This window comes from Zootoca vivipara, chromosome 2 (assembly GCF_963506605.1).
Source record: "Zootoca vivipara chromosome 2, rZooViv1.1, whole genome shotgun sequence".
NCBI classification, from domain to species: Eukaryota; Metazoa; Chordata; class Lepidosauria; order Squamata; family Lacertidae; genus Zootoca; species Zootoca vivipara.
The window spans coordinates 115299544-115320364 of NC_083277.1; the positions used below are offsets into that span (position 1 = coordinate 115299544).

At 48.1% G+C, this 20821-nt stretch overlaps 1 protein-coding gene across 3 annotated transcripts in view; it reads right to left on the reverse strand.

The window, feature by feature from the left end:
- The window catches only part of AGAP2 (ArfGAP with GTPase domain, ankyrin repeat and PH domain 2), a 120649-nt gene that overhangs the window by 12578 nt on the left and 87250 nt on the right, over positions 1 to 20821 (reverse strand). For all 3 annotated transcript variants that reach the window (XM_035102953.2, XM_035102946.2, XM_060272097.1), the window contains exons 2-11: positions 13393 to 13451; positions 12272 to 12359; positions 10178 to 10263; positions 9880 to 10021; positions 8325 to 8459; positions 6083 to 6180; positions 5345 to 5497; positions 3896 to 3982; positions 3679 to 3783; positions 2802 to 2964 (exon numbers count right to left, since the gene is read on the reverse strand). In XM_035102953.2, the coding sequence (XP_034958844.2) occupies positions 2802 to 2964; positions 3679 to 3783; positions 3896 to 3982; positions 5345 to 5497; positions 6083 to 6180; positions 8325 to 8459; positions 9880 to 10021; positions 10178 to 10263; positions 12272 to 12359; positions 13393 to 13451 (1116 nt within the window). The remainder of the gene's footprint in view (positions 1 to 2801; positions 2965 to 3678; positions 3784 to 3895; positions 3983 to 5344; positions 5498 to 6082; positions 6181 to 8324; positions 8460 to 9879; positions 10022 to 10177; positions 10264 to 12271; positions 12360 to 13392; positions 13452 to 20821) is intronic.

Sequence of the window (20821 nt, forward strand, 5' to 3'; positions counted from 1 at the left end):
GGTTTGTGAATTAAACTGAAACGATTATACTTAGCAAAGGCTCCAATTCAACTTGGCACCATTAGACACCTCGGAACAAAGAAATATGACTTCATTTAATAAGTTAAGCTAATTGCCCAAAGCCAAAATTCATCATAATTTTGTTTTATTAGAGCTTTGATTAGATTAAATAGGAATCAATTCTTTGATTCAAGCATTTTCACAGTGGAGGAGGAGGAGGAGGTGTGCAGCACCTCCAGGAAATCCGAAGACACCAGTGAATTCATTTACTGTAATCGTGCAGGAAGGGAATGTTGTGTTTTGGAGCTGGTAATTCTTGCAGCAGATGTACATAACTTGCATCTCATCAACTACGAATGGGGATGTATTAAGAGGAGCTCAATAGACCAACCTTATAAATAACCACTAGCCTGGTCACCTGTGGTAAAATGGTGACCTAAGCAGGGAAGCTTTACTAAAGCCGGCTCTTTTTATCCTCCGGGTACAAATGCCTAACATAGGTGCACGCTGCCAGCCTGGTTAAAAGAACTGGCTGTGGAATAGTTTCAGGAAGTTAGTCGCATGGCGGTAATAGATCTCCTGGGTTTGCTGCCTGCCCAAGACTGCAGGAAGCGGGTGGAGAGGGCATCAAGATCCTGGCAGGTAGTCCTGGGCGGCTGGTGTGCAGGTGGGTCACAAGAGGCCCCACTGCATGGATTTTTACATCCTATGCTGGAAAGAGGTGAATGCTTCTGATGTACAATGAGGAGGAGGAAGAGGAAGGGCGAACGCTCCCCATCAGGGGGCAAATTGCATGCTGTTTATGGAGTGGTTGGAATGTACTGAACGGCTCACCTTTACATTTCCTTTCTAAGGTACCCTCGTCATGGGGCGATATTTCTATTTTCATCAGACATAATTCAATCCCAAATGGAAGCTATTTCTCCATTTTGATGTTGTTTCCTATGACCATAGGTAAAAGGTAAAAGGGCCCCTGACCATCAGGTCCAGTCGTGTCCGACTCTGGGGTTGCGGCGCTCATCTCGCTCTATAGGCCGAGGGAGCCGGCGTTTGTCCGCAGACAGCTTCCGGGTCATGTGGCCAGCATGACAAAGCTGCTTCTGGCGAACCAGAGCAGTGCACGGAAACGCCGTTTACCTTCCCGCTGGAGCGGTCCCTATTTATCTACTTGCACTTTGATGTGCTTTCGAACTGCTAGGTGGGCAGGAGCTGGGACCGAGCAACAGGAGCTCACCCCGTTGCAGGGCTTCGAACAGCCAACCTTCTGATCAGCAAGCCCTAGGCTCAGTGGTTTAACCCACAGCGCCACCTGGGTCCCATACGGGTAATCCAAAGCATACCCAGGGACTTGCCTCCCATTTGGGATTTAATTGGAAGAGTGGGAAATACTATGCACATTTACAAACTTTTGAATGCCCACGCACCCCTTTTTGGGTGATGTCCCCCAGCTCACGTTCATGATTTGATACTCTCGATCTGTTTTATGCGGTGCGTGTGTTTCTTAGGGAGTCATCTGGGACTTCAGTGGTTCCCAAACGGTTCTCACGGGGTACTTGAAAATTGCTGGTTATCTTGGCGGAACATTTAATGCCTTTTCTGCTTGTTGCAGCAATGTCGTTAGATGTTGCATGACTTCTAACTGTATTTTTGCTGATCATGTTGTATTTTATTGGATTACAATTTGCATTCAATGGAATACAAATTATAATGCAATAAAATACAATATAAGAAGCAATAAAAATTAAAAAGCAACATGAATATTTAATGCCACAGACCACCTGCATGTAGCTTGTGGAAGCCCTATTTTAGATCACTTATGTCTAGATGCATTATTTTGCCTTAATGCATTACACCGTGAGCAGAATGTGGTTTTTATTTCCTGCTCCCAGCTGATTCACTTTTTAAGAAGAGGTTGACTTATTTTCTTGATTCCTGTGTCTGTAACAGTAGAGTAAAAATATTTCAGGAGGCAGAGCCACTTCAAACTTTCTCACACGCAAAGCATTAAATACTCACACACATATTGTCTGACAATATCACACACAGCAGTTTCCCAGTACATGGCATGTGCCAACTGGCCTGTCATGACAGCATGCACATGTACAGAGAAAGGGACACATGTTCAACCATCATGCATGACATGTGGGTTTCTCTCCCCCACCCCCACCCCAAGGGTGCTTCCCATGTAGGGAGTCACGTTACAGCCGAGGCAGCCATTCGTTAAAAACACTATTTTATTGTTTTTCATAATTTCCTTCTGTTACACCCTTCCTTGGCTGTTACTAATTAAGGTTAAACAAAAGTGTGAGTGCCTCAACGTCATAGTGCAAAGGGAGGGGGGACGCTTGGCTTCTTGAGTGGCTGGAATCTCAGAGACTTGCAAATAAAGAAAACACAACGTATCGGGAGTGTGAACTAACAAGCAGTAATTATACAAACACCTATATATACAGCCAAACACCATGCAAGTATTCCTTCCCTGGCAAACCTGCAAGGGTCAGAGCTCTGATTTTTGTGCTGTTGCTGCCGAAGAAACCCCACTTGAGTGTGGAAGGGCATCAACCTGCCTAGCCAGGATGTCCAGGCCACACATGAGACTCAGTGTGACCCCTAAAGGTGCTGGGGCAGAAAAGGAATGAAGCACTTGGGGGTCTCCTGTTAAAAGTTAAAAATCCTCTCCCGCTCCTACCCCAGCAACTTTAAAGGGTTTGGGTTTTTCGTTAATGTCAGGAGATACAATCACTGCGGTGCTCTCCCATCCTAAATCTGCTACGCCCATGATGTGGGAACAAGTCGCTTACTGCTGGTGTCCCCGACTCCTACGCTGCTCACGTCTTTGACCAAACCGTTGATGCTCGAGGAGGTGCCACAGGCAGAGATGGCTCTGGGTGGGCGTTTGCCGGGCACCTTGACGGTGGTGCGGAGCAGGTCCATTTCTTTGCCGTGGCTGCTATGGATATAGTCCTGCAAAGGCACGAAGACCAGATTCTTTTAGGGGTGGGGCGGGAATTAGGAGAATGGATCACATGCACATACATACAGAATGGTGCAGCTATTTTGGACACAAGCAGGGATGGACAGAATGGTATGCACCCAGTCTGTGTCCCTTGCACACAAGAAGACCAGCAGGTCTGTTACGTCAACTGATGGTGTAGATTTTTAGGTGAAATCTGGGGGGAAACCACATGCTTTTAAAATGGACCTATTGGAAGCACACATCTTTGTCTTCATACCATTGCCCAGGGACTGCTGTTATGACATCATGTGCTGCCACTTCCTGGGGTCTTTTACTTGAAACCTTTCAGTGAATGTCAGAAGTACCACGCTTTCTAGTATCTCCAATCAGCTAGAATTTTTTTGTGAAAAGAAAAGGGGGTGGGGGTGGGCAAGAGCCAGAAAGCCCTGGGATTACCTTGCAAATAAAAACTCCAAAAGAAAACCCCTAGCAACAGCAACAAGGTAAGCGTAAGTGGAGCAGGGTCAGAATGGTCTGTAGAAATGTGACCTAATCCCCATGTCTATTTTCCAATCCGGGCATGATCTGTCGGATACACATTTTGTGGTCTTATTGCAGAGTCTGCTGCCTTTAGATGGTAATGTATAGGACTTGACAATGCGGCAAGCCGAGCCCTGGTGTGTTTGGGAGCTGATGGAAGCTGGAGTACGTGGCGCACTTACGTTAATGCTGGGGTGATAGAAGAGAAGCCCATTGCTGGAGAGAGTCACATATTTTTTCTTCCACTCCTTGTTCAGAGAATTGCCGCTTCGTTTCAGCAGGAAACTCTAATGGGAGAGAGGCGGTGAAGCCCGGGGGTTACCCACAGTGCTGGGACTCTTGCAACCGAGGGTTCAGAGGACTGGCAAACAACGGCCAGGGCAAATGTAAGGAAGTCACCTGTTTGATGGGTATGGCTCGGCCACTTCCCGTGTTGTCCCCTCTGCTGTCCAGGCTCCGCTTCTCGGTGTCGCTCCCTCTGCGATTCTGCAAAGAGACACAGCTGGGGTTCAAATGTAACGCCAAACTATGGTTTGCCATTATGCCTTCACAAAACATGGCTTGCAAAATAGCCAGCGACACAAATCTGTAAACTATGGCTTGTAGCTAATTCACAAACCATAGTTTGGGCTAACTGATGTTACAGTCAAAACAACAAAGCATGGGTTTTTTGGGGGGTGGGGGTGGGGGTGGACATTGCTTGCCCCAAAGCTGGGAATAGCATAAGAAGTGGTAAGGAAACAGACCTGAAAGTCTTTGGATACTGGAGGTGGTGGAGTTCCTTCCACAGTGGGCTGACTCGCCATCAAATCACACTGGGAGAGGGGATGGGGGGCCCAGGGAAGATTGAGGAGGCGCAGGGCCCAGAAGAGATTCAAAAACAAGGGGAGCTGCCTTATTTGTTCATCTAGTCCAGTAATGCCTACTCTGACCGACAACAGCGGTTATCCAGGGTGTTAGAGAGAAACACTTTCCCATCTCCTGTTACCCAATCCCTCGGTGTTGCTGTGGTTCACGATGTTGCCCCTTCATAGCGGAGGGTTAGTTTAGGTCTGGACTAGGGGGTGGAGGAGAAATTTGATTCCATTTGCATTTAAAGCCTCATTTCTCAAATTTGCATTTTCCAAAACAATGTGCGAACCAAAGCACAGCTACCCTTTGAAATGTTTATCTGAATTTTGCAATGCAGTTTTCCAACCAAACTGTGTTTACAGAAATGAAGACATTCATGAAAATAATGTATAAAAATGCATGACATGATTGCAAAAACATGTAGCTCAGTCAGCACTGAATTAAAAATGTGTTTATTGGAAGAAAACCACACCAAAGACTCTTTTTTTTAAAAAAAAAAAAAGTTATTTGGAAATTGCTGCAAAAAGGTTGAGAACCAAATTTCAGATGGGAAAAATGAGAAACTTAAAGGAAAAGGTAAAGGGACCCCTGACTGTTAAGTCCAGTCGCGGAAGATTCTGGGGTTGCGGTGCTCATCTCGCTCTATAGGCTGAGGGAGCCAGTGTTTGTCCGCAGACAGCTTCTGGGTCATGTGGCCAGCATGACTAAGCCGCTTCTGGCGAACCAGAGCAGTGCTTGGAAAGGCCGTTTACCTTCCCGCCGGAGCGGTACCTATTTATCTACTTGCACTTTGACGTGCTTTCGAACTGCTAGGTGGGCAGGAGCTGGGACCAAACAACGGGAGCTCACCCCGTTGTGGGGATTCGAACCGCCAATCTTCTGATCAGCAAGCCCTAGGCTCTGTGGTTTAGACCACAGTTCCATCCTCAGCCTGGACTGGGGCACCCACCCTTTGGCCTTCCTTGTCCCGGGCTGGTGGACTCCCCTGGAACTCACCGCAAAAAGGCTGGTTCGACGTTTGGTCCCACGATGCAGGGAGCTGGGTGTGCCAATTATAGCCGTGGCCTCCCCACGCAGCTCCCGGTGGCTGATGTTGGGCGTGGAAGGAAGGGATGAGGAGTAGTCGCTCGTGTGGCCACCGTTACTTGCCTAGAGGGGGAGGAAAAGACCAGGCAGACTTATGCCAGTCCCTAAAAGCAAAGGAAGACAGACACGCAGGTCCGGCGGGGCCTTGGCTGTGCGAAATCAAGAAGCAAAGTTCCTGCGTGTGTGATTGAATGCTGGCCCCATTTTGAAAACGAAAGCAGCAGCACCCCAGATACAAAACTAGCACTGTCAAGGAGATGGCTAGGCTGTGGAATTTTTTCGTCCACACTTCTGCTTGTCCTGCCACTTTCCCCCAGGAAAACCCACTGTTTACCACTTAATGGGAACCAATGACAACAGTTTTTTCTGTGGATTTATGTTTCCTCTGATTCAGTGGTAAAGCGATGGAACAAATGAGAAACCGCTTGGACCCGTGCTTTCTAGGCACAGGGAAGTGGAAGTGCGGGCGACAAGCCCTAAGTGCCGACAGAGGAAGCTCATGCAAGGAGGTCCACTAGATCAAAGGGGCTTAGCCTCACACCCTCCCTTCTCCATTCATGGTGCTGTGCCATCGGCAGGAGGAAACTCCGATTCCCATAACTGGGCCCATTCAGGGGGATGTACTTGCACGAGGTAGATTCCACCCACCGGCGTGGAGACGGCTGAATGGCTGGGGGTGCTGGGCAAAGATTTACAAGATGCCAGGAGCTGCTGCTGTTTCTTCATATTCACAATCTTCTGAGCAACTGCAGTTGGGGGAGGGGGAGGAAAATACATATATAAATATCTGTAAATCGTAGGGCTGCTCAGATCCTCCAGTTGCCACACTGGAAATCGGCTATAACTGCTCGAAAGAAAAAAAAAACTTTGCAGGGGACATGACCACAGACCTTGCAACACCCAAGCTCCACAGACACTGTTTGAGTCCCATCCCATCCACACTTGCCAGTCCTGCAAGGGCCAGGTCATGCACACCCTGAACAATCTCTCTGTTGGGCCCCTTGACAACCCCCCCCCAACCCAGCAGAATAGGAGTCACATCCAGGAGGGGCTCGTGAAAGGGGTCTTTCCCCATGCAATTAGCCCCATGCTGGGAGGGTGCCAATTGGGTGAGAAATACACATGTGATGTACCCCTCCCCCCCAAACCTGGTCACATTATTCACATGTGCTCTTCTGCAGCATGAGATCACACCGTGTGCAAGCAGCTCCTGCATCACCTGGCACATGTGTGATGGGGAGCTTGGTCTCTCTGTGTCCAACCTGGCATGGGGAACCTGGGACTTCCCAGGTGTTGCTGGACTTCTGCTCTCATCATGCGCAACCACTGGCCATGTTGGCTGGGGCTGATGGGAGTCGGAGTTCAGCAATACCTGTAGCGCCCAAAAATTGCCACCCCTGGCCTAAACCAATAAATATACAGTGGTACCTCGGTCTAAGTACACAATTGGTTCTGGAAGTCTGTACTTAACCTGAACAGCACTTAACCTGAAGCGAACTTTCCCATTGAAAGTAATGGAAAGTGGATTAATCCGTTCCAGACGGGTCCACGGAGTACTTAAACTGAAGTGTACTTAACCTGAAGCGAACTTTCCCATTGAAAATAATGGAAAGTGGATTAATCCATTCCAGACGGGTCCGCGGAGTACTTAAACTGAAGCGTACTTAACCTGAAGCGAACTTTCCCATTGAAAATAATGGAAAGTGGATTAATCTGTTCCAGACGGTCCACAGAGTACTTAACCTGAAGCGTACTTAACCTGAAGCGAACTTTCCCATTGAAAGTAATGGAAAGTGGATTAATCCATTCCAGACGGGTCCGCGGAGTACTTAAACTGAAAGTACTCAAACCAAAGCGTACTTAAACCGAGGTATGACTGTATCGTGCTATCAGAGACTCCTCAAATGGCACGTGTCGTTGTTCTTGTATGCCAGATGTGCAGAAAGCAAAAGTACTTTGGGTCGCAAACCAGGGTTTCCGCCACGACCACAAAACTGAACACAAGAAAAGCTTTCGTCCTATAACACACTGCCTGCAAAGTGTACTCTCTCTGCTACAGACACCTCTATGTAGGCAGAAGTCAGGGCTGGAGTCAACAAATCCCCACATACACAACACAAGCTGCTTGCCCCAGCTCTTGTTATGCAGGGAGCACACCTCCCGAGAACAGCAGAGGCTTGAGCATGGCCACCTCAAGCCACTGACTCTCCAACCATTGACGTGGAAGAACCAGCTCTCACAGTTCTACCGGCCTGTAGACTCCACACATGATGGAGCACACGAGAGGGCCATGGGGTCCCTGGCACACCTCCGTTGCCTGTTTATTTACTTAATGGCCGTTTCCTCATGCCCAGAGCAGGTATCAAACTGACAGAATGAAGCAACACATTTAATGCACCAATGATAATGCCAGAGAACAACAACAACAACATAATAATAATAATAATAATAACCTCACAAAACAAATTTAAACTATTATATCAGGTGCAGTTGCTGCATCCTTGTATTAAAATATGTACGTCTTGCTAGCACAATTCACCATTTTTGCAGCAGCAGACAGATTGGCACCAAGTTGTCCATTGTGTAAATAGTAGACTGGACTACTATCAAGCAGGGGTCTTCTTATATTTGCATTGTGTAGGCGTGTAAGATGTCCACACATGAAGATGGACATGCGTGTGCACCAATCACATGAGGAATTTTGTACCACTGAAGTAGAGTAGGGTCTGCAAACCCAGGACACACTCTCTTGCCCTACCCACAGGGTTGAACTGGTCTTGTTTGCCATTAGCCATGTCTTGAAATGTGTTCTCCCTTGGCTCATGTTCACAGGCACTCTTGCAGCCACGAAACCCAGTTTCCCAGGAACACATCCCAGAAAAGTCCTCACCTTCATTGAAGACCCGGTCAACATTGAGTCCATAAGTGGCACATGTCTCGTAGTAGAGGCAGCGGCGCATGTCAGCGCACAGAGCTCTGGCTCGGGAATCCTCAATCACACGTGGGTTGCTGGCACTGATTTTATCTGCAAGGAAGAAGCAAAACAACAACAACAACACACACACACTTCATTCATCTCTGAGCTGGACAGAAATCTGGAATCAACAGGACTTGCTTTTGAATAAACATGCATAGGATTGGACTGGAAAGTATTCTCATTCTGCCTTAGCTGTGTTATCTCCTCACGACAAAAACAAGCTCCTATATACGGCCCTGCTGTTTTATTTGGGATGTAAGAAGGTATCAATTTCCTTCCTGACCTACATACACTGCATGCAGTGCTGTTGCTGTTCCGACGCAGTTCGACTTCCAAAAAAACCTACATTATTTGCCTCCCGGTCCTCTGTGGCAGAACTTGACAGAATTTATTCTGTTACTATTACATCATTCCACACTATTCATTTTAATGCAAATGTGGGAGAGGAAATGCCACCGATTACCTGTACATATCCATTTGCAGACTGGAAACAACAATAACAGTGAATACCGCTTGTATTCACTGGATTGATTTCTATTCTGGACACGGGGCAACAAATTTTGGCAATTTCCACCCCCATTTCCATTGGAATCCTTCAGCATCTCTAGTAACAAAGGGAACCACAGATCCAGAAAACTGACCGGATTTTGCTTTTTATATGGTGCTGCCCTGTCCCAATTTGGTGCTTTCATTTCTCCACCAATGATATGAACACTCACAACTAGAGTTCCTACTAGACTGTGTTTCAGCATGTGCTCTTGGTTTCTGACCTCAGCTGGTCTCTTTATTCTGCTCCAGCTACTCTCATAGGCATCTTGACCCGGCTGGACAGATGCCCTAGTAATACTAAACCGGCTTGCACTTAGCTTTGCTTCTGGTCAACCTTCCCTACTGGATCAGGCTTGCTGCTGCTGCTGCCATGCTAAACTTTGGATTGGATCCAGCAAAGGCTTACCTGGCCATACCACCCCCAGTCTGGCGTCTGGGATATGCCAAGACACTGGGTCAAGGCTAAGAGCCAACAGATGTCCTGCAATAGAATTCCTTGCCTGGCTAACAGAACAACCAGGTGTACTCGAGTGCATTGTGCCTGTGCAGAAATGGATACTAGGATGCTTTTCTTTTAAACAAACAAAAGAAGTTTCTAGTCCTTAATGAGGACAGGCTTGAAAATAAGTGGGCAATGTGGTTCAGAAACCACAGAAAGCCTGCAAGGCTTTAAGTGGTTGGGAGCGGGGGGAAAGGCAGGGTCTCTGTGCAGCCCCCTAGCAGAAGTAATTATAGTCCTAACTGGGCTGTCAATCTCTTCATGTATAAAGAAACAGTTAATAGTAAGCCTAGTGAATACAAAAGCTTCTTGCAGTTGGCCTCAGGACCCCAAGGAACAACTCCACCTGACTGCCCCTTGCAGCCCACCCATGCCCCTAAGAGTAAATTCTCTGTAGGGCAGATACTCTCGCCCACTCACCCTGAGTGCCCACGAGCGCAAGAGCCATGTCGGAGGCCGCGCGGTAGTTTGTGAGGAACCCGTAGTACTGGGTCAGATCTTGAAAACTGGCCTCATTCTCCAGGCTGAAGACAAAGATGACAGCATCTGCCCAGTTTGCAAACTGCAAGCAGGAAGGAAATCGAGAGGGAGAGGCAGATCAACGGGGGGCAGTGTTGAAGGATGCAACTTCTGAAGCAGTGTGAACTGCAGCCTGGGAGGGTCCACAGCGCCCCAAAAGGACTGTGGCTGTGGGACCGCCACACATTCCTCGGCCTACCTTGGCATCTGGAGGTCCTGCTTCCTCTCGAATCAGCAGGAGGTGGCTCTGCCCATCCACCACCACTTCCTTCTTGAACTGGCCCCCTGAAAAACAGGAGGAGGCAGAGTTGGGGTTGGGGAGCAGCCAAGCAGCAGAAACAAAGCTGTCCTTTCAGTGCAATGGCTCGCAAGTGGAAAATTAGCACAGCTGAGTCTAACAACATAAGAAAAGCACTGCTGGATTAGGCCATTGGCCCATCTAGTCCGGCTTCCTGTTCTCACAGCGGCCAACCAGGAAAGCCTACAAAGAGGACCTACAAGTAGCACTCTCCTCACTTGTGATTCCCAGGCTGCAATACCTCAAGGACCGTCTCTCCCCTTGCGATCATCATCTGAGGCCCTTCTTTGTGTGCCTCCTCCATGACAGGTCTGTAGGGTGGCACCATGGCAGCAGGCCTTTTCTGGGGTGGCTCCCCATTTGTGAGATGCTCTCCCCAGAGAGGCCTGCCTGGTGCCTTCTTGACATATCTGCAGGCGCCAGGCGAAAATGTTTCTCTATAACCAGGCCTTTGGCTGATTGAGATTCTATGGCCTTTAAATGTGTTTTGTGGGAGAGGAATTATCGGTTTGTTTATGTTTCATTATTTAATTTGTGTTCTTATTTTGTATTTTCCTGTTGTGAACCACCCTGAGATCTTTGAAGTATACAAATTTAAATAATAACTAGTCGTGGCAATCATTCCCCCCCCAAAAAAACACACGGGTTCTGTTAAATCCCCACCACACCCCACCCCATTTACCCTCCCCAAAAGCATGGCCCTCCCCCACTCAGCGCCCCCATTCCTCACACCATCCCTGTTCCTCACTCCAGATGTCACAACACCGCTCTCTCTGGTCCCCCCCGCTACGAGACGTCATTTTCCTCCCGTGTGATGGCACCTGTCACCCCGACCCCTCTCTCTCTTCCTTCCGCACACCCCATGTGCATCTTGGGAAGGGCCTGGCCTGTTCCCCTGGCTGGGCAATGCCATGTTATTGTGATGTCACAGATAATCTGTAGCCAATGGCAGCAGCTGAGACATCCTCAGCTGTGCTGCTTTGACATCCAGCAGATGGTAATACAACTAACTTTGGAAGAAGGTTTTTCTAAAAAAGAAGGTCACAGGTGAGACATCTATGTAATCTAGGTATATAAAAACACTCCCGTATTCGAATGCAACGTGTCAAAATTTCAAAGCAATCGGTCAAGTACTTTCGGAGAGCATAGATTGGTAGCGAATGGACAGTTATATTTTTATTTATATAGATGATAATAATAATACTGCCTCCAGTAGGAAAGGTAGAATGTGCAGATAGCTGGTGCAGATAGCTGAAGCCTGAGATGGGAAGGAGAAAACCAGTGGCTCAGAAACAAGTATTATACGTGGGGAATGATAGCTGGCTGGGCTCATAGCTGCCAAGTACCCCGTTTTCCCCGGGAAACCCCCCGTTTTTACTTACCTTTTCCCGGTGGTCCCCCGTATCACTTCGTCTCCTGTTTTTCTCCGTTATTTTATCCTGCCAGCGGCCATTTTTTTTCTTTCTGATTTGCCCTTCTATGGGCACCAAAAATGGCCGCCGGCTTCAAAAGTCGCATCTACGCATGTCCGGAAGTGCATAGACGCTACTTCCGGTGTCGGCGGCGGCCATTTTTGGTGCCCATAGATGGGAAGAGCGACACCGGAAGTTGCGTCGACGCATTTCCTGACATGCGTAGAAGCGACTTTCGAAGCCGGCGGCGGCCATTTTTGGTGCCCATAGAAGGGCAAAGCGACACTGGAAGTTACGTCGACGCAACTTCCGGTGTCACACGGCTGCCGGTCCCGGATTCTGCAGTCTGGGACTTGGAAGGTAAGGCTGGGCTAGGTCCCCAGGTTTAATCCCTGCATTCTCCAGTTAAAAGGATCTCACATAGCAGATGATGTGTAAGGCAAAATTTATCTGTTTACTGTCCTCGTCTTCCTTTGTTACTTCCCCACTCTTTTACGAGGAAAAGAAAACTGAGTAGGTGCGCATTGGGCAGGGCGCAAGGAAGCGAGTTAAAATTTGGGGACAGGGAGGGAAAGCAGCTCACCCTCTGCAGGTTCCAAGCCCAAGTAGGAGCCGGTCAGGTAACGATGAACGAGGGCAGATTTCCCACTCTTCATGGTTCCGAGAATACCCTGCAGAGGCCAAAGAACATAAGTCACTGGCAGGGTGTGGCTTGACATAGTACAACAACAGCACCCCCACCCCATGGCTCTCTAGGTGCTTTCGGAACATGCTGACCTCACTGTTCCAGAACTTTTCCCCATCCCCTACACACACATGCTCGCCAAAGAGTGCCCCGCCCCCATCACCAAGCCTGGAACTAGAATTAGCAGGAGAGGGAGTTGCCTTGTGGCAGAAGCTCCCCCCGAGTAGCCATGGGCAATTCTGTATGTTTTTGGTCTGTGCCACTATTACGGTATATTTGTCCTTTTCTTGCATCGGTTGGCAAGGAAATCTGCAAGAAAAGTCACATTTTAATATGTATTTAAAAAACCGTTTCTTCCTCAAAGCACTCATTTCTAAACTTGGTTTGGCACAATTTTTTTTTAAATATCAGAATTCGTAAAGGTTAAATTTCTCAAGGATCCCTACCCCAGAGAAAGTCCAGTGATGAGGCAGCAAAGCAGGATAGGTAAGCCTGAAGAGAGACAGGAAGCGGAACTGGCCACTCTTGCCACCATACGGTCATGTTGGCTCAGTGTGGTGCAGTCGAGTTTGAGTGGTAGACTGGGACTTGGGAGGCCCAGGTTCAAAGCTGGGTGATCTTGGGCCAGTCACTGTCTCTCAGCCTAACCTACCTCACAGGGTTGTTGTGAGGACAAAATGGGGAAGATGGGGACCACGAATCCCACCCTGACCTTGGAGGAAAGGTGGGGTATAAATCAAATCAATTTTGAATTGATTTTTATGTGTGCCAAAGCTACCCAAGAGAATCAGCTCAAATTAATGCAGTTGCCTAGGGACACCAATGTCCATATGTGATGCAGCATGGACAAGTAACATGAACTTGTGTTCTTTATATAGGTCCATTGGTGTGAATGTCCATTCGCAGAAGGAAAAGGTGGCAGGCCTCAATCCGCTTGCAGTCTAAGGAACACATTTGTGGTATCCAGATGCGTACTCAGTCAGTGCATGTATCGTGACAAAGGTCATCAAGACACCTACCAGTCGTAGCTCCGGAATGGAACGTCCAAGGGTCCATTCTTGGCTGTTTGCAACGGCCTCTGAGGAAAGGAAACAAAAGAGACGGGTAAGAAATAAGTAATCTCAATAATTCTTGCAACAACCCTGTGAGGCAGGCTAGTAGCTTATCCACTCCCACACTGCAGATGGAGGAAGTTGAGAAATCGTGATTCGCCCTAGGGAAAGTAGTGAATTTGCGGCTGAGCTACCACTGAACCATTGGCTTACAGCACGCAGAGCTCCGAGCAGGTTAGTCTCAAGACAAGTTGGTTCTCTACACATAGAGCTGGAGATCACCCCACCCAGACTGCTGTTTGCAGCTTTCTGAAGGAGGCAGGAAGTTGGGTAGCACAGCTGGGCATGTGTGCCTGTGTGTGTGAATGGGGAGGAAGGACAGAGAAGAAAGATTCTCCCCGTCACGTACCATAAGCTGCTCTGTGGGGACAACTCCTCTAGCCCTTCGACTCTCCCACACACAACAGTTTCTCCTTTGTGCTACTTCCGGGGTGGCAAAGGAACGGAGAAGGCAGCTGCAAGTGGGTGGGCACAGAACACAATACCCATCCAGGGTCCCTGAGACAAGAGTCACAGTGGCGGGATGCATCCGCCATGTGATAAAGAGCCAGTTTAAGGACCAATGTGAGCTGCCTGGGAGTCAGGAAGCGAGGCCTAGAGCAGGTGTCCTGGCAGGCTCCATGGGAAAATGGAGGGAAGGCAGGAGGGGAATATAAAGAGGACTTTTCCCTCTTTAGGCACCTGCAGCCAAGGTTTGAGTTGCCAACTCAGAGGCTCAAAGAAGCATTTTGATTTCCATGCCCAACCAAATGCCTGGGAGTTCTGCACCCTTTGCTGAGAACCTGGTATTGGCAACCCCAGGGACCTGCTCTAGTTTTACTGCTGGTTTTCTTAAAAAAAATTATATATCTTGGTTTAATGTTTCTTGTTATTCTGATTTTTGCCCTGTAAATTGCTCTAGTGTACAACAGGATGGATAGATGGGGATAAGGATTCATAGAATAAGAGACTGTGGTGTAGGGAGGTAAAGGAGCAATGGCTGTATGGGGCAGGCAGAAGGGAATAGAAAAGATGTCTTAGGACACCTCCAGGCTGTCAGTATTTTGTTGGAGGGATACACGCGCATACCAGAACTTTAGGTTTGTGCAATTAATGTGGATTAAAGGCCTCTGTCACCCTACAGGCACCCCCAAACTTCGGCCCTCCAGATGTTTTGGACTACAATTCCCATCTTCCCCGACCACTGGTCCTCTTAGCTAGGGATCATGGGAGTTGTAGGCCGAAACATCTGGAGGGCCGCAGTTTGGGGATGCCTGCCCTAGCACAACAAATCCACTTGGGAGGGAGAGGGTTGGGTTTTTTTGCCATTTGGAAAGTGACGGGGAGATGCACTGAAAAGTGTGGGATGCACAGGTGATTAATGGGAAAGCGAGGCAACACCCCAATGAGAGCTCATTGTTATATAACCACCCCAGAAACAAATCAGAATGAAACAAAGACCAAACATAGTCTAAGGCTCTAAGCTTTGCGGAAGCAAAATCAAGATGAGTGCCAAATAAACAGGTTCTCTTGGGAGGTCTTAATCTGGAGAGTGCTCAGTGCCCCCCTGCCTCCTGTTTTCCTTAAATACTTTAAGTATTAATAAAAAGTGCTTCTGAACATATAGTGTTTTCCCCAGCTATTGCCTGCCTTCACACACCTGTGTCTCAAGGGACAGAGGTCCCATAGCACAGCTCCCAGGAAGACTTCACTGCCCAGCAGTTCTCTTTTGAGAGACAGGACAAACAGATATATACACAGGTGCCTATGGCCAGATTGCTTGCTTATATGTCTGCCTGTTTATAGCAGGAGTAGGGAACCTTCTTTGCAGCTTGAGGGCCACATTCCTTGAGGAGAGCTTTCCAGGGGCCACATGCCAAGAACCAGGCAGCTAGATGGCACTAAGGAAGGAGCCAGCTCTGGAAAGAGCTACAGAGACAAGGATGCAAGTGCAGGCACTAATATTATTTGCCAATATTAAAATTAATCAGAGTTTCAACTTTGGCGGCTCACAGTTTGAAAGTGAAATACTGACACTGAATTTGTATTTAAGTGTGGGATTTTATCCCAAAATTTAAAATACGAATGCTAAATGCCATCGCATGTCAATGGTCAGATACTGTAAAGTATTAAGTAGTCATCAAATACTGCCAGATATCAACACCATTCCATGTCAGCTATTAAATTTTGCCAGGTGTTAAGTACTGTCTAACTGTGGATTTAGGATTATGTATCCCAGGCCTCCCTAAATTCCTCATGTGGTCTAGGGGGATCTTGGACGGAAATCCAATTTCAGCTATAAATTCTCGCTGAGTGGCTTATTATCAGTTTTGAAATAAATTTCTACCAGTGTACTCTTCCTCCTAAGAGCCAATACTCCCAATGATATATTGCCAGTATTAAAACAATTGACATTTGGGGCAGAAGTTTGGTGAGGAGTTTGATTTTGTATTGTTGACATTTTGCCTGACTCCCTTGTTGCTGCATGATATTTTGTTAACAGCTCTCCCCCTTGTTTATTAACTCTATTTTTAATTGACTTGATGTTTTTAAAATGTTTCATTGATCATGCAGAGAGTCATCATGAGGACCTAACGGTGAGGCAGAAAGGCAAAGCAGAGAGGATTCAAATCGGGATGAGGAAAATGTTCAGCCTAAGCTCCACATTTCCCTCTGGGCAATATTCCCAGGGCTGCATGGCAGTGGTACATGGAGCCAGAGGCAAATGTAGGCAGAGCAACAAATGGAAATATCCTCTTTGTATCTACACACACTCATACATCCCTCTCTTTCCTCCATCCAGGCAACCAAAGGGCATTATCAGAGCTCAAGGACACAGTAGAGGCTGGCAAAAATACTCAAGGATTGTATGAAGCAGGGCTGGTGAGGAAAATGGCCCAGGGAGTGTTCTGGTGGCTACCTAGAGGGGTTTGGAGGACTGGTGTCTGGGCCAGAAGTTCCCAACCCAAGATTTAAATCAAGGTGGTCCAACATGCGGTCCTCAGGACCTTTTCTGGTGGCCCTTGGCAACATTTGATGTCCCCCAGAGCCCACAATGCCTTCCCCAAGCCAGGTAAGCAAGGTTCTGGGCTTTGGGAAGGAGGTGTGAGGGCTCTGACAGGTTCCTAGAGAGCCAGTGTGGTATAGTGGTTAAGAGCGGTAGACTCGTAATCTGGGGAACCGGGTTCGTGTCTCCACTCCCCTACATGCAGCTGCTGGGTGACCTTGGGCTAGTCACACTTCTCTGAAGTCTCTCAGCCCCACTCACCTCACAGAGTGTTTGTTGTGGGGGAGGAGGGAGAAGGAGATTGTTAGCCGCTTTGAGACTCCTTCGGGTAGTGATAAAGCGGGATATCAAATCCAAAATCCAAATTCTCCTGCCTCACTCCCAAAGCCTAGTTAGCACTTTTCCAGAATCAAATTTAGGGCTCGCTCCCCCACAATATGCAGCAAGGCAGTGGGCGGGTTCGGTTTCAAAATACTCTTGCCACCCGCTTGGTATGAAAAGTTGGGCTGCCCCCCCCCCATTTAAATAAACATGTTCACAAAATTGCAGTCCAGGACTCAAGGCTGTTCTTTCTCCATCTCACTGATCCCAGAAAACCCTGTAGCCGTCCCAGCGTAAGCACCCAAATGACACTGAGATGCCTCCAGATTAATTACTATAATTATGATTATTTATTAAATTTGTATACCACCCTATACCCACAGGTCTCAGGGCGGTCACAACATAAAATCACAATATAAAAACACAAAATACGTAATAAAAATAAAGACAAAAGCAACTCAACCTCCTCCCCAACACATATTAAAAGGGCATTGGATGTCCATCAGCCAAAGGCCTGGTTAAAGAGGAATGCTTTTGCCTGGCACCTAAAAATATATAATGAAGGCACAAACAGGAAGCCATTGCAGAAATGCCCGTTCTTGTGTTGCCACACTCTCATGGAGGAGACACACAAAGAAGAGCCTAAGATGATGACTGCAGGGTCTTGGGTAGGTTCATACGGGGAGAGGTGGTCTTTGAGGTGTTGCGGTCCTAAGCCGTTTAAGGCTTTACAGGTCAAAACCAGCACTTTGAATTGGGCCTGGAAACTAATTGGGTCTATACCTGGTGGTTGGTAGCAAATTTGTGCTGCTGGTGATGTGTGAAGCAGACCTTCAAGCCATCTTAGCCGGCCTCCCTCTCCTCACATGTTGGGGTGGCGAGACAGCCACCATTTCCTCCTCCTCCTCCTGCCAACCCCCCCCCCCCGTCTGAACCCTAATGCCGGCTTTGCAGGCTCCCTGGCGGGATGGTCCCTCGCCTTGCATGCACCTGAGCAAAGGGAGGCGCAGGCAGCCCTGCACAAAAGCACAGCTCACGCCTTTTCTCGCTCTCCCTGTGTGTGTTACTACGAAACGGTTGCTTAGCAGCAGTACCCTGCACACATCACCAAGGTAACGGGAGAGGAAAGGGGGACGGGGAAAGGTGCAGCAGCCCCTGCTGGCCTTTTGATGCAGAGCCAAAAGGGCAAAGCTGTTGCCCACTTTGAAGCCATGCCACCCCCTCAGCATTTGACTAATCCTGCTGCCACCCGCTAACCAAGCCAGCCAGCCAACCTTCCCCTCCCTCTCACACCAGCAAACTACTGTGACCATCTTTTTCCTTTTCTGGCAGGCCTTCTGCCATACAACAGTCAAAAATTCAACAGGTGCAACCACCCCCCGCATAGCTGTAACCTGTTGAATTTCTGCCTGATGCAGCTGCCTACAAGGAGGGATACTCTACAGTACACAACAAAGGTGACTGGGTTAATTTTCTTCTCTCTGGTGCAGCAATGTCAGCTGTCAGTCAGCCAGTCAACTAACCGGGGGAAACAGCCCTTTGCTTATGATCACGGTATCTGTTGCATCTGCCCCCCGGTGGATGCCTAAAACGGGACAACAACAGCATAAACAGCTACTGCATGCATACATTATGATGCAACATTACTCAGCTGATGCAAATTGATTAAGGCATGTAATTACGAACCCTAAATAATAAATTGGGACAGCTGCCATCTTATAAGGGTGGCGTTTTCCATTCCAGGACTTGGCTCCAGTTTTACAGCTGAATGACAGAGCAAAACACATATTTGATCTGCCATTCACACGCTGCAGCTTACACGCATGTTTCCAACACAATCCTTCAACCAGAAAAACTGTGCGCTTGAACCCTGGGCAACACAAACAATAAACGCTGCTTAACTTCTCTTGGTGAAAACTGAATATATATGGAAGTGACAAAGGAGGATATATATTCAGAAGGCAAATTTCCCATCTGCATTTTTATTTTTGTTAGAGCTGAGGGGAGCTCACTCCCCCCCCCTTTCCCAGGGTGCCTCTGTTCACCACAGAGAATAGGATGTCCACTCTAGAAAACAGTGGAGAGAAGAACTGAAGGTTAGCTTCACATGACTTCCTGAAAATGTGGGCAAGGCACACCCTGGTTTTAAGCAGAATGCCAGCCACATTCACCTTCCTAAATTACCCTTTCCAAAGTAGCTTAGGAGCATTTATGTTGTTACATCACCACAGCCTCAGTTTCTAAGGGGCTACAACACTTTTGACTTTTGGACTGCAATATATTTGGGCGTGACTCAAGCATGTGCATAATCCATGTCCTGTCTTTTGGTTTTTAATTATGTATACAGTGCCATTAATGAACTATAAAGCACTTTGCAGACATTCGTAGGCAAAAGAAAAGGCAGGTTGTGCCTGGATTTGGAAAACCTGGGTTCAAATTTCCCCGCTCAGCTGCAAAGCACACGGGGGCTGTGTACACACCACACATTTAATGTACACCACTTTCCCCCAGTGAATCCTGAGAACTGTAGTTTGTTAAGGATGCTAGGAATTGTAGCTTTGTGAGGGATTAACTACAGTTCTCAGGATTCACTGGGGGAAGTTAGTTGCTTTAAATGTATGGCGTGTGTATATCAGTATCGTACCGCGGGGGGCACGGGGCGGTTGCCCTGGGCACAAAACTGTTAGGGGCACAAAAAACCAATACCAAGTGCTGCCTCAATACAGCTGTGCACTTCTGTCGCTGGCCTCAGTTGAAAACGGTTTCGCCATGTGAACCAGGAAGTGACCTCCAGACAATGGAACAACTCTTCTGATCTCTGTGGCTGCGATCTCCTGGGTGACGCAGACACCATTAGGCAGTTGAATGTGCATGCGTACTCTGTCCATTTCCCTCCCTCTTTGCGGCCCCGGGTGCTGGCAACCCATGCTACACCACTGGTGTGTACACAGTCTAGGTGGCCATTGGCAAGAGTCTCTTTCTCTCTGTTTTTAAAATACACTGTCAGGGGTTATTGCGGCTACTCCAGAGTAACGACCTTCCACATGCTTGTCTTTAAACAGTCTTTATTGGTGCACTCTATTTACAGTGTAACGAGGTGTAGGAAACATGTCTGCTCATTCCGATCCAGAATCCGGCACTGCCCCTCTGCGCGACCTGTCCCAACGTAACAGCCTTGGGACAGTGAATCTCCTCCCCTTTCTCCTCCTCCGTAATTCTGGAACCGGGGGGAAAGGTCTACGCTCCGTGCTTTCCCTTTCCCCCTTTTCTGCCTCTCTCTCTTCCCGCCTGCGGAGCCGGGGCTCTCCCATGCTGCCAGAGACCTGGCACTCTCTCTCCGCTTCCTGACTAGCCTCTTCAGAGCCCGCGCTTCCATTGCTGCTTGGGGAGGAGCTACTCCTGATGAGAGGGGGCGGTTCTCTATACTCTTTTCCCCTTACATACACCTATGAAGAAACATGGAGCCACCAGCTCTCGAGACATTTTTCTTCCTCTTTTCCTGCTAAACACCTAGCTTAACACAGTGCACGACATGGCATCACCATACTGTTAGTTTCCCTGCTCCTGCCTCTGTCTACATGCGCTACATCAGGAAGATTTTGGGCGTTACATGGCAGGATAGAGCCTCAAACAATGATGTGCTCTCCCAAGCCCAAGTTCGCACTGCTGTGTCAGCGACATTGATGCTGGCTTGGTCATGCCCACAGAATGGAAGATGGCAGGACCCCCAACTTTGAATTACAAAGATGCCTACAAAAGCGACATGATGGTTGGCAACATTAACCCCGCCATGTGGGAATCCCTTGCAGACAACCACAGCACCTGGAGACAATCAATTAGACTATGCATCCACAGCAGTGACCAGAGAAGAAATGACCGCTGGGAGGAGCGCAGAGAGAAGAAGAAACACCATGGTGCAACTGCAGTAGCACAACTGGACACCTCCATCTGTCCCAGCTGCAATAAAACATGTCTCTCCCATATCGGTCTCTACAGTCACAGCAGGCACTGCTTCCAGCAGTTACCCAC